At 36.5% G+C, this 13,874-nt stretch overlaps 1 protein-coding gene across 1 annotated transcript in view; it reads right to left on the bottom strand.

Moving 5' to 3' along the window:
* The window catches only part of ME1 (malic enzyme 1), a 174,686-nt gene that overhangs the window by 25,575 nt on the left and 135,237 nt on the right, over positions 1-13,874 (bottom strand). Inside the window, exons 8-9 of the mRNA XM_046675226.1 lie at positions 6,024-6,121; positions 3,847-3,960 (exon numbers count right to left, since the gene is read on the bottom strand). Of these exons, the coding sequence (XP_046531182.1) occupies positions 3,847-3,960; positions 6,024-6,121 (212 nt within the window). The remainder of the gene's footprint in view (positions 1-3,846; positions 3,961-6,023; positions 6,122-13,874) is intronic.

The raw sequence follows: 13,874 nt of genomic DNA, 5'->3' as shown, positions 1-13,874 counted from the left end.
AGTCAGGCTGGCAATGCTCCTTTTTCATCCCTTCTTTACTGTACTTATTTTCCCTCTAATTTTTATTTTGGAAGGATTTCTTTTAAACCAAGTATCAGCTTGTTTACATTAAAATGTGTTAATTAGTTGGCTAAATAGATATGTCAATTATTTCTTGCTATAAAATACTAAACTAAGATATTTGAATGTTACCAGTGATCAAATGATTAATTTCAATAAACCTTACTGATATTGATGAATTATTTAAAATACTGCATAAACTCATTCCATTGCACATATGGATATAACAGAAATGATGGCAAATGCTACAGATGTGATGTTGAAAATGAAAACAGAAAACATGTTAGAATAATAATTATCTAGTCTGATGATGATATAACTCCATAAATGAGCTAACCTCATGGTTTACTTTTTAGGTTTTGGTTTTATGTCTTTAAAGAGTGAAGGAGTTTGACTAATGATTTTTATTTAAATCTTTACATATTGTAAATACTTTTTACATACTGTAAACAATTACAAGTTAAAATTAGAAAATGATTTTTACTGGTTCTCAAGAGAGGCTTAAAGTACTAAGGATAAGGGATAATGAACACAAAAAATCATGTAAATTTGAAATCAAGATTATACTAATTTACTAGTTATTCTAAGATTTATTAGCTCTGAGACAAAAGTCAACATAAGAATTTTGACTTTTTAAAACTACGAAAGAAAAAGTGGTTAATTGACGCTGCATATGTTTCTTTTATATGAAATAATGCACAAGCTATTAAATATGTAACAACCTTTTAAAATGTAACTTTATCTTGGCAAGCGGAATACATGCAGTTCTTTACTTTGGCGAGAAAAGACATGAAGTAAGAGTGACTGATTAGGCCTAGGCAACAACTTCACAGTTACTCCAAGTATTGTAATCCACGGAATTTGGAGGCTCAGTCCAGCAAGTCAATGTTAACATTACTTGAGATGCTAAAACCTATACATTTTGTATGAAGATTTCACATAAAAATGTCATTAGAAATCACAAAAGAAAACCACAATCATAGACCTGAACTTTTTTGGATCTTGAATGTATTACACCCCTAAGTACAGCACAAATTGTGTAGCTTTTTCCACGGCTCCAGCTATTTCCTTGCTGGTGATTCCCAAGTCTCTACCTCCAGGAGCCCAGACCCTTATCTTGAGCATCATTCTTGTGTCTCCAACTGCCAAGGGGACTTCTCTATCTGAGGTCTCCAGTGGCACTGGCGCCTTAAACTTGCTATTATGTCCAAAACCGATCTCATCATCTTGCCCTTAAACTGGATATCCTTTATTCCTTTTCTACATGAACGGCTGCATCACTTATCTAGACACCCAAGGAGTCCTGCCAGACTCGCTCCTCTGCTCTACCCTACTCCTCCGCCATATTTAATCGGTCACTATGTGTGCCAATCCTATTTCCTAAACATCTGCGGAATCTAACTTCTTTCACTCACCCGCATAGTCACTGCTTTATTTCAGGCCCAATATTATCCGAATTACTGCAACAGCTTTGTAACTATTTCCTTCTCTCAGTTTCACCTCACTTCAATCACCCTCCACAATGCCATCAGAGTGACAAGAGACAAATCTCCTCTGCCTAAGTTTCTTCAGTTGCTCGTTTTCAGGAATTAGGGCCTTTGTCACCTGTCATCTGCTCCTTTCAAACCTAATCCTTAAATATCTCTTATACCAAAATATTTTCTTTTGCAAATGCTGTTCTTCTGCCTGGAAGGCCACTCACTGATTAATTCATTTATTAACAAAATACTTATTGTCAATTATGTACTAGCTGTGCAGGGCTTTGAAGATATAAACAGACGAAAGACGTGATCTTTAGCTTCACTCAGGATCTGACAGTGAACGTGCCATTCTACTTCTCTGGTTTCAGTGTTGAACAGAAGTTTAAGATGTCCATGGAGACTCCAGATAAACTCCTAACTCTTCCTTTCAAACTCAGCTAAAGAAACACCTTGTCTCGAAAGCTTCCTCAGCATTCCCATTACTCGCTTTAGTGCAGTTGGGGGCACCATCTCCTGTGGGCCCCTGACACCAAGGACGTATTTCTATAACATTTTCTTGTAGAATTATAACTCTTGGCTTGTTTGAGTTTTTCCCACTAGGCTGTGAGTCTCCTGAGATCAAGCGCCTTCTTGGGTCCCCAGATCCATAGTACAATGCCTGACCCACAGGCAACCTCATTCAGGAAACATTCTTATTTTAGGACCACAATATGTGTCGTGTGGCTACGATGTACAACTTTTTATAGTTATGTTGATTTTTCAAAGCAATAGCAATTTTTAAGCCAAGATTTTAAACTTTTATGGTTTTTAACATATTATAAACAATTACATTGCAAGTTAGTAAAACTGATAAAATTATTATTATTTAGTTCTCAGGATATGTTGTAAAAGTACTTTCTGTCTTTTTCACTGTTTTATAGATACTCATTTACTACAAAAAGTTATGCATACACTTTTTCTTCATTTAAAGCAAAATTTGTCTACACTAATTTAAAGAAACAAACATTTTTCTATCTCTAAAGGAACACAATTACTAAGGAGAATTTGCGATATTGAGAAAAGCACTAAAAGTTATATGCTTTAAAGTAATATGTATTTAATGCATTCCTTCTCGGATTTTGATATGCAACTCAATTCTTTAAACAAAATAATTACATACAATATGGTGTTTTCCTTTTTTTCATCTAACATTATATTATTAATCGTTTAATGTTATTTCTAGTTTTTGAAAACAACTCTAAGCCTGTATATTATACTCATGTGGCTATCCCACAGTTTATTTCACAATTATCCTTTATTTAGGTAAGTATAACATATCACTATTACAACTAACACATGATAAAACATATCACTGTTGTAAATAATGCTGTGATAACATCCTCAAACATGCAACATTGTACACATCTCTACCTCTACAGGATAGAATCTTAGAATGGAAACTATTGCATCAGAAGCACAAATTTCTAAAGGCTCTGGATACATATAAAACAGTTTTCCAGAAAATTTGTACACATTCACATTTGTTTCTGTATTAAATTCCTGCTTATCCCTAGTTATTTTTTTCACTGCTTATCACTGGTTATTTTTAAAATTTAAATTTAAAATTTAAAAAGATTTTAAAATCTTCATGTAGAAAGAGGATTTACATGTATTTTTTCTAGCAGTGTAAGGAAGCGTGACTGATGTGCACAGATGGTAAAAGTAAAAATGATGCCTTATAACTGTGTAGCAACATGGCCACCCACCTAGTCTTATTTAGTTCTCCCAAAAACCCCATGAAGCAGATAATATTATCTCTACTAGAGCTGGGAAATAACCTCAAGTCAGTCAACACTGAAACAGCCCATTTAAGCCCTTCTCAGGAATTCCCACTCAAACCCTCAAGTATTTGGTTGAGAGAAAGTAGCAGGTAAAAGAGTAGCTATTTCATTCTTTTTCCTCCTTTCTTTCTAGCTGGTGTGCAATTTGCCAGATAGCCCTTAATAAAAGGAAGTACACCTCGGGGTTTCATCTGTATCAGCAGCAAATTGCCTCCCTTGGAAACTAAGCTAATTCACATGGACTGGCAGCCTACAGAGCTGGAAGGAGCCTACTCACATCACAGATGGATTCTATAGCTGAGGCAGTTTTCTCCTTTCTTCAGAAGAGTATCACTCTTGCTGTAATGACATGGTCATTCATGTATAACAGCTGCTCCTTTAACACAGTGCTGGGGCTTGGTGAGTGGAAACAGCAGTAGTCTTTGAGATGGGCATCTAGAATGGCATATTTATTTTTATTTTGATTAAAAATGACAAATTCTTACCTTAACTATTAATCCTTTTGAATCAACCAACCATATCTTTTTTATCGCTTTCTCCTTTGGTAAGCCTTCTTTTTCCATGGCCATAACAATCAGGTGTGCAATCCCTAAGGCAGCCTGAGAAAGAGGTTATGAAAACAAAAGTGTTTAAAGTTGTTCCACACAATATCTTATCAAGAGTTACATTTCACCCCATTTTGTCTTTGTTAAAGAAAGTACAGAACAGCTCTGTTTATTGACCTAAAGAGGTATATTTATTCATTTATACTGGGAGCAAAGTATTTTTGTCACGTTTGGGTTAAGCTAAATGACAATTAATTACTCTCCCTATTACAACAGAACCATTATTATGTGGCTTGTTATTTAGGCACAGATAAAACAGTGATATCTTTGATTGTCAGTATCTTTAATCCTGTTAATACAATTAAGATTCTCTCCAACAAGAAGATATTGAATTTAAAATAACGAACTGGTCAACCTTGCTTGTTGAGCTGTATTGTTTATTGTTGGGTTCAAGCTCCTCTGGTTGAATTTGAAGAATGAAGCCTGGTCACTTGGATGGGAACTTGACCAATTAGGCAATAGAATGAGACACATAAAATCTATGTTCCCAAGCATTTACTTACTCTCTTCAATTGGACAAAGAAAGTACTGTGAAATTTCTTGCAAGATTAAAGGAATCAACCTCTGTAATATTTGATAAACTTTGTGATAATCTGTGAAATTTCCAAAACCTTTTCAGGACAAACAAGTGCCAGTTTTAAACCATCCAACCATGAACACCTCTGCCCTCGGAGTATCAAGAGTATCAAGAGCTGGCCTGTGCCATTCATCAAAACCATTTGGAAATTCAAAGAAGATGTTTACTAAAATTAAGGACAGCATGCAACAATCTGCAGAAATAAAAAAACTGAAATTTTAATGAGCTGGAATTTAGCATTAATTTTTATTTCCATGTGAAAATGAATTTATGATTTACATTCTGAATGCTTTCACATGTTTATATCTTGTCATTGAAGTTCTAGCTTCGTGTATTTTACTTTGCTTTAAAAACAGGTAAAGTCAAAACCAACACAACATACACAGTGTGTATCTACCAGTGTGATACATTTATTCATAATTATATTAAATTTGAAAATTTAAAGCTTCTTAAAATATATATAGCCACAAAGTATTTCTCCATTTATTACATTTTATAATTCTAAACAAATTTTGGCAGTTTTCTCACAAGAAGCTCACACTCACATGACATTTTAATTTCTATTTTGGGGTGAATTATTATTATTGGAGTCTAGTTTTCTTCTTTCAAATGATTAACTTATAGAAAAAGATAAAACAGCATAATTTTGTCTTGTTGTCATCTTCTTCTAAAACTTTTAAATGTTTTGGGTTTTTTGCATGTGAACAGTTATAATGCACAATAAATGTTAAAAATATTTTTTTCTTAAAAACATGTATATAGTTATATATGTGCATATTGAATTGTGAATCAAATTAAGACAACTTTTGTATGTGACACTGGAGGATACTAAAAGTTAGCATCAGATATAATAGCTTAAATATTTAAAGGCTTAATTTTTTTTTTGAGGAAGATTAGCCCTGAGCTAACATCTGCTGCCAATCTTCCTCTTTTTGCTGAGGAAGACTGGCCCTGAGCTAACATCTATGCCCATCTTCCTCTACTTTATATGTGGGACGCCTACCACAGCATGGCTTGCTAAGCAGTGCCATGTCTGCACCGGGGATCTGAACCGGCGAACCCCCAGGCCACTGAAGTGGAACGTGCGCACTTAACCACCACGCCACCGGGCTGGCCCCTAAAGCCTTTCATACATAATCACACATTTTAAAACTTTTTGTTCCTGCATGGCACTTTAAATATGCAAAAACCCATGGCACCATTTGATAATCATACAAATTTAGAACTGTGAAAAATATGTCTATACCTATACCATACTAAAGTCTCCCAGGAAAAATTAATATGCCTCAACAGTTATTGGAATCTGGTTTTCTTCTTTCAAATGATTAACTTATAGAAAAAAGCAAAATTTTCAATAAAACCTACATTTGCAACATACTAAAAATTTGAAAGACTATCTGAAACTTCAAATTAATGAAAAATTAAAATGAATTCTATGTCCGTCAGTTTAGGAGACCATAAGTGATATACAGGCAGGTACCTCTCCAGCTCCTTGGAACAGTATCGTTTGATCAGACAGTGTGTTCTTGGTTATTCGAAGAGCTGCAAGGATGCCGGCGACTGCAACGGATGCTGTTCCTAAAACAAGCAACAAATACCCTCGAGTCACTCTCAGAAGGGTCCTGCAGAATTCTAAGCCTCAGATCTTTATTCACATCTTGAAATCATCACACAACAGGTTATCTGCTACAGAAGGGAATGTGCAGTTGTCAGATCCATGGCTGCGCACGAGGTGAAATTCTCAGGCTACATACATCAATATTTTAAGATGGCAACCTACTGCTGTTCTTGAAAACTTTCCAAAAGGAAGGTCCCATGTCCTGATTTGGTGATGCAATGAATAAGAGCATGGGGTTTGGATTCCTATGTGGATTCCAGCTCAACCTGTTTACTAGCTGAATGAATTTAGAGGAATTATTTTGTACATCGGTTTCTTCATCTGTAAAATAGTTGTACTGTATGAGATTAAAGAGTACTAAGTGCTATTAGATTCTTCCGCCTAATTACCCTCGGGGCTCTGAAATCCATTCTGATCTCTCCCACACAAAGAGGGCACACAGCAAATGCTTGCTGATAACGGTGGTAGTAATGATGTTTCTGATACATTTGGAATTTAATGTCTTGATTTTCAACTTGAAATATCAACAGTGAATAGTAATTAAAATCTGATGTTATTGCATTCTTTGTCTTCCTACCAATGATCATCACTGGTGGATCCCAAAGGCGCTGGACAAAATTAATGTAAAATTTATTTGGGATAAAAACTGAGTTTTCCTCATCATGCTTCACTGTCATAGAAACTAAACCAGTTCTAATTTTATTGCTTTTCCATATAAGCTTTCACAGATCACAGAGCAGTTCTTTTGCTTTGAACATAATTACACAGCGAAGACTCAGGTCTGAAATAAAACTTTGCAGCTCCTTGCAGTCCTTTCCAGCTGTGTCTACGTTTCGCTCCTCTAAAGTAACAGTCTACCTATAGTGATTCTCAGATCACTCAGCTGGGCAGTAAAGCCTACTTAAACTTTAAACACTCTTACTTGGTTAAAAAAAAAAAAAGCAACCATAGATTACAATAGATTTGATGAATGACACAATGATAAGTCTTATGTATGCCAAGTATCAGAGACAAATTAAACATTTCATCATCAGTATATTTGTTCTTTTGAGTTTTTTGGTTGTTTGCTTCTTTCTTGTACAATTTGGTAGTCATAAATAAGAGCACAATAAATGATAATTATTGAAGATCTGTGTGCCTCTTGCATGTTTTTTATTTAGGAACACAATGTGGACCACAAAAATAAAGTGCGCTTGCAATTTTCAGCCACCATTGCAACAAATTATGAATTCTGGTAAGTCATATATTATGCAAAGGCCACTCTTCTATCCATTATATAAAACAAAAGCCTGTGTAAAAAACATGGCTGATCCAAGTACAAGAGATACCATGATAGGATTAGAATGGTATTTGGGTCATACATCAAGATAGATTCACCAGAGTTGTGAAATAGATGAAAAGAGAATTTTAATCAGAGAGGTCTAGATATCCAGTCACTAGAGAAGTAGTTATTCACGAACAGTATCTCAAGCTCTCTCTGTCTCAGGCTTCTTTGAAGTAAGTTGGCCAGAAGTTCGGCTCCCTTCCAACTCTGAGATTCTATCATTTTTAAGAATCGCTATAGATTCTAGTGTGAACACTACAGATTTGACTATTTGAAGAGTCAAAGTTGAAGTATCATCAGCAATCACTGTATTTGTATATTGTTTTTACTTAATTTAATTAATTAATTTTTTTGAGGAAGATTAGCCCTGATCTAACATCTGCCGCCAATCCTCCTCTTTTTGCTGAGGAAGACTGGCCCTGAGCTAAGATCTGTGCCCATCTTCCTCTGCTTTATATGTGGGACGACTGCCACAGCACGGCTTGACAAGTGGTGCCATGTCCGCAGGCGAGATCCAAATAGGCAAACCCCCAGCCCCCCAAGCGGAACGTGTGAACTTAACCGCTGCGCCACCGGGCTGGCCCCTATATTGTTTTTGTTTTAAATAGAATAGCACATTTGAGGACAGACAGATTAAAATATTCTAAAAGATCCTAACTCTAATGCAGTGACATTTTTATATGTTTATGCTAGATCATTTTGTATTAAAACTCAAAATGTTTTAAGTTCGAACACATTACCCCAAATAAGGCAAAATAAGGCTCTATCTATACTGGACATCAGAACCTTATATTTAAATGTATATTCTATAGTATTTCCTGAGGACATAATGAAACATCTAAACTTCTCTTCATAGAATTAATTAATAAAATCAGAAATATATTTTTAGCACTACCAAAAGGTTAACATGGACATGATTGCTGTACATGTCCTGGTCCTACCTTGACTTAAATTTCATTGCAGTCAAGGGAGTAAGTGTGGCAAGTTGACATACCAAAAAAATGTGAATGTTTGCAATAAATTATTCCAAAATAACTTTTGTTTTGAGATTAAAAACTAAACTTTTAGTAAATCAGACAAAGACAGGATGAAGTTTATCTTCATACTATCACTTTTAAAGAATATTTAATATTTAACACTGCTAGCAAGATACTAAAGAGATTCAATCTTACTAAAATTGTAGAAACTTCTATTTGTATTTGTGTATAATATGACTTTAACATTAAAAGAAGTCACCAGTTTTACAATGCTTTTGCTATGGTTATTAAATATCTGTCTTCTCTTTTATCAAATAACGACCTCTACTAATGCAATAATTTGTTAAATCTGATTAGAACTACTATATATAACTAGTAAAGGAGACCGATATGTAATCAAATAATTATAATCCTCAGGTGCTACTAAATAACTCCATCAGGTAAAGTACAAGAACCAGAAGCAGGGGGAGGAGGAATAAACCTTCTTAGGCAGGGGCCAAGGCACTTAGAGTGCGTGCTACTGTTACAGGCTCTTAACATCAGCCCTGATGTCAGTTCCCCCACATTGAACCCAGCATATATGGGTTAAAACTAAAATCCATCACCCCCTTTCCTGCTTCTCTATCTCCACTCATATGTAAATACCTGTTTCTTTAAACTTGGACTCCTTGAGCTTTACAACTAAATGGGAGTTACAAATTGTTAAAAGCCCAGGTGGCCTGGAGTTAGAGGCACACTGAAGTTTAGCTAATCATGTGTCCTTGAAGTTTGCCAGGAAAGCCGCTGTCTCAAGAATATCAAGGACCGGAGGCTTCCCAGACCTCAACTCCCCACTCCCGGCGCTCGAACCCGCCTCAAGCAGGAAGATGAGACAACGGCGAAGGACGCCCATCTGCCGTCATCCTCCTATCTCACCATTCCCCCCCCCCCCCCCCACCGGCCTGGCTGCAAGCAGCCTCTCAAGGCCAAACGCAGGCTGGTGGAAAAGCACCGACCTGCACAAGCTACATTTCCCCCTCCCTTACCCAAAACCCCAAATAAAAATCCCTACCCATTCCTTATCAGGGAGCTAGCAATTTTTGAGGCATGAGCCCTTGCTTTGCTCCCTGTGCCTGGCATAGTAAAAACCTTTCCTCTTCCACTCAAGACTCTGTTCTCGTTATTTGGATTGGCGTTGGGTTCAGAGACCAAACTTTAGGTTACACTACCTCAGCACAAAATGGAAGGACTGATGTGAGAGGTCCAGGACCTCAGATAGCAAGATATACTATGCAGAAAAAGCGTGTGCGAAGATATGGAGGCAGGGATGACTGTTAAAAATGAGAGATTGCACATATAATTTAGTTTCCCCTCCCTCCAACAAACTCTACTAAAATACTAGAAAGGAAATTTAAAAAAAAAAAATCAAAGAGACCAGGAGAAGAGGATAGCAACAAAATTTTGGAAGCTGGAAGGCAGATGGGCAAATGGCAACTGACTTCGTAAACACAAGAAAGCTGAGCTGTTAGCCAGCCATGAGGAATGCTAAGAAGCAATCAGACTGACACAGCAAAACTCTCAAAAGGCCTGGGCATAGGTAAGCGGGGATGGAGAAGAGGCTGAAAAACAGGAGCCTGGTCAGAAATCTGTTAAGTAATTAGAACCCAGATCCATTTCCCTCTCCTTCTACCAGAGAGCTGACCCTCCCACAGTCGGGAGGTTTAGAAAAAAACTAGAGTTTATTTTCTAGAGAGGGTCTCTGGACTGTAAGACACCAGAGATAATTGGGTGCAAGGGTGCCATACTGAAAAACAAGAAGATTAAATGAAAGTTTACATATTCAACATGGAAACCCCCAATCTTCTCCTACTTGGCTCAAACAACACTGGCAGAAAGCTAATATCAGGAGAGAGATTGGGAAAATCTCTTCTGTGGAATCTGAACAGTGTAAGAGAAAAGAACCAGAGACCAAGGAGGATTCCTTGAGGAAATGGCTCAACTAGGTCACTTTACAGAAGAGACCTGGAAAACAAGCTCCATTTGTAGGCCGAGCCTCTCAAAACGTAAAAGGAGAGAGAACACAGAACGCGTGAAACGGCAGGTATTCCAGTGCTGCTGAAGCAAACACAACTTACTGGAATGCAAACTGATATGAGGCTGGAGAAGTGCTGGGAGGAGATCGGTAGGGCCTTCCACTACATCCTAACAGTAACTATGCACATATAATAATCTATATGTAAGATCTCTAAACATAATTTATTATAGGTAACAGATGGTTGCTGAAAGATTCTAAACTCAGAGAGCACTGGGCTGAACAGATTTCAGAGTTTTGAGGCTGGGGGTATGTAGACAAACTAGGTCACTGCAATCATCGAGGAGAGAGGATGTTGAACAATCTAAGAAAAAAGTAAGTTGAGAAAGAGGAAATATTTAAGAGATAAAAATCAACAGGTCTTAGGGATTAAATACATAGAACGGGTGAGAAAAAGTCAAGAATAATTATAAGTTTTCAAACTAGGAAAAAGTTTGCAAGGCAAATCTGAGTTCAGTTTTGAGCTTTCTGAGCTTGTGTTTCCTGTAAATGTTTTTCAGGGGGCAATGTCAACAAGGTAATTAGATACACAGGTCTGGAACTCAGCATAGAAATCTAGGTCAGAGATAAAAGATCTAGAATTTGAAAACCTGTAGTTGTATTTAGGTCATGTGGATTGATAACATTGTTCAGAATGAGTGGCTAAAGCAGTGAACCCAAAAGAAGATAGACATTTAAGGAGCAGAAGGCAGAAAAACATGATATAGGGAAGATAACTGAGAAAAAATGGTCACGGAGGCAGAAGGCAAGAGAGTATACGGTGTCATGGAAACAAAGGGAGGAAGTAGTGAAAAACAGAGAAGAAAGGTCAATCGAGAAACAGAATTAAAAATTACTAATGGATCTGGCAGTTACATTACTCGTGAGCTTTCAGAGAGCTATTTTAGTTACACAAGCTAGGGCTGAGGCTGGAGGGCAGTGTGCTGAGGAAGAAAGAAAAGACAAAGAACACAGAGAGCAAGTATGGAGCACTCCTTAGGAAAGCCTAGATAAGAAAAGAAAGAATGAAGTGGAGATGGAGACGGGGTAGGAGGGAAACAGGGCTGACGAAAACATTTTATTTTTATATTTTTAAGGGAGGAATGACAAGGGCTGCTGGAGGAAGGAAAGTAGGATGGAGGCAGCTATTTTTTTTTTTTAAAGATTTTATTTTTTTCCTTTTTCTCCCCAAAGCCCCATGGTACATAGTTGTATATTCTTCGTTGTGGGTCCTTCTAGTTGTGGTATGTGGGACTCTGCCTCAGCGTAGTTTGATGAGCAGTGCCATGTCCGCGCCCAGGATTTGAACCAACGAAACACCAGGCCGCCTGCAGCGGAGCGCGCGAACTTAACCACTCGGCCACGGGGCCAGCCCCGGAGGCAACTATTTTAAGAATTACAGCAATTTAAACATGGTTATAGGCTAATGGGAAGAAGGCAGCAGAGAGAAAGAGGTTGAAGACACAGGAGAAGAAGCTGTTCTAACTCTGATGACCTTTTACAAACTGGTTGGGTGTCATCATTAGTAAAGCAAAGCGATGTTTCAAAAATTCTTAGGTTAGATTCTTTTGTAATAAGAACATTTAACAAAGCATTCCTGCATTGTATTTCATGTGCTGCTTTTTCCAATAAATATTTGATGAAACAAATTCTAATATAACAAAATAGTCTAAATAGTTTCTTGCATTTTAGTATAAAGATATCTGGAATGCACTGGAATAGCAATTATGGAATCTACACATATGACAAAGTGCTTTGGAATATTAATTATGTTAAATCAAGTGAGTATTAACTTAGAAAAATCTACAAGTAAGACGAAAGAGTAAGCGTAGTCAGAATACTATTTTCTTTTTTCCTCTGTATAACTTATCTGTGCATTACAGTTATATCTAATATTTTGTCATAGAAGTGATATCAAATAAGTTGTAACATGATGAAGAATGCCACTTACAAGAGATGATAGCAAATCCCAAATTACAACATAAACTAACAACATCACTTTGAAAAGAATGCTAATAGAAGCAGAAGGCTTTCGGTATTAAGTAAACTGGGTAATGAAAGAGTATACTTTAGCTATTCTTGTGTTGAGGCTCAACAACTCAGTTTGCTGTCTTTTTACACTTGAAAAATTTCATCACAAATCATGCCTATTGTAGAAAATGCATGAAACAGTTAAAATCCAGAGAGACTAAAAAAAATCACTGATAATGCCACTGTCTAGGTATAATCATTTTCAACATTCTGATGTATAGTCTTACAAATTTTTTCTGTACTTCTATTCAAATTCGAGAAAATTTTAATTCAGAAAAAAATTCATGCCATGCTTACCATTTCAACATACTTTTTATCACTTAAAATATCTTGTGACTATCTCTTACATGTCAATAATATATTTTAAAATATTTTGCATAGTTATAATATTCCATAGTACGGATATATGACAGTTTATTTAAGCAGACCTCTATTTTTGGATATTTAAAGGGCTCTTGATTTTTTGCTATTAGAAATAACATTAGAGGGGCTGGCCTGGTGGCGCAGCAGTTAAGTTCACACATTCCGCTTTGGCGGCCCAGGGTTCACTGGTTTGGATCCCAGGTGCAGACCTATGCACTGTTTATCAAGCCATGCTGTGGCAGGCATCCCACACATAAAATAGAGGAAGATGGGCATAGATGTTAGCTCAGGGCCAATCTTCCTCAGCAAAACAAGAAGAGGATTGGTAGCAGATGTTAGCTCGGGACTAATCTTCCTCAAAAATAAATAAATAAATAATAACATTACAATAACTATCCTTATCTGAGAAACATTTTTGCAAAAAAGATACACAAATAGCCAACAGGTATATGAGAAGAAGCTCAACATCACTAATCATCACAGAAATGTGAATGAAAACCACAATGAGATTATCACCTCACACCTGTTGGAATGACTATTGTCAAAAAGACAAGAACAAGGCTTGGCGAGGATGTAGAGAAAGGGAACACTTGTGCACTGCTGGTGGGAATGTAAATTGGTGCAGCCCCTATGAAAAACAGTATGGCGGCTCTTCAAAAAATTAAGAATAGAACTACCCATATGATCCAGCAATTCCACTTCTGGGCATTTATCCAAAGGAAATGAAATCACTAATTCAAAAATATATATCTGCACCCTCATGTTCACTGCAGCATTATTCACAATAGTCAAGACATGGATACAACCTAAGTGTCCATGGAAAAAACGTGCTATATATATATACACAATATATATATACACACACACACAATGTGTATATGATGTATATACATATATACACAATGGAATATATATCTATATATAGCTACATATATCTATATACATACAGATATATATACACACACACA

The sequence above is a fragment of the Equus quagga genome, chromosome 11, assembly GCF_021613505.1.
Source record: "Equus quagga isolate Etosha38 chromosome 11, UCLA_HA_Equagga_1.0, whole genome shotgun sequence".
Lineage (NCBI taxonomy): Eukaryota > Metazoa > Chordata > Mammalia > Perissodactyla > Equidae > Equus > Equus quagga.
Note: the sequence above shows the minus strand (reverse complement) of the source record. Positions and strands in the feature narration are given on the sequence as shown.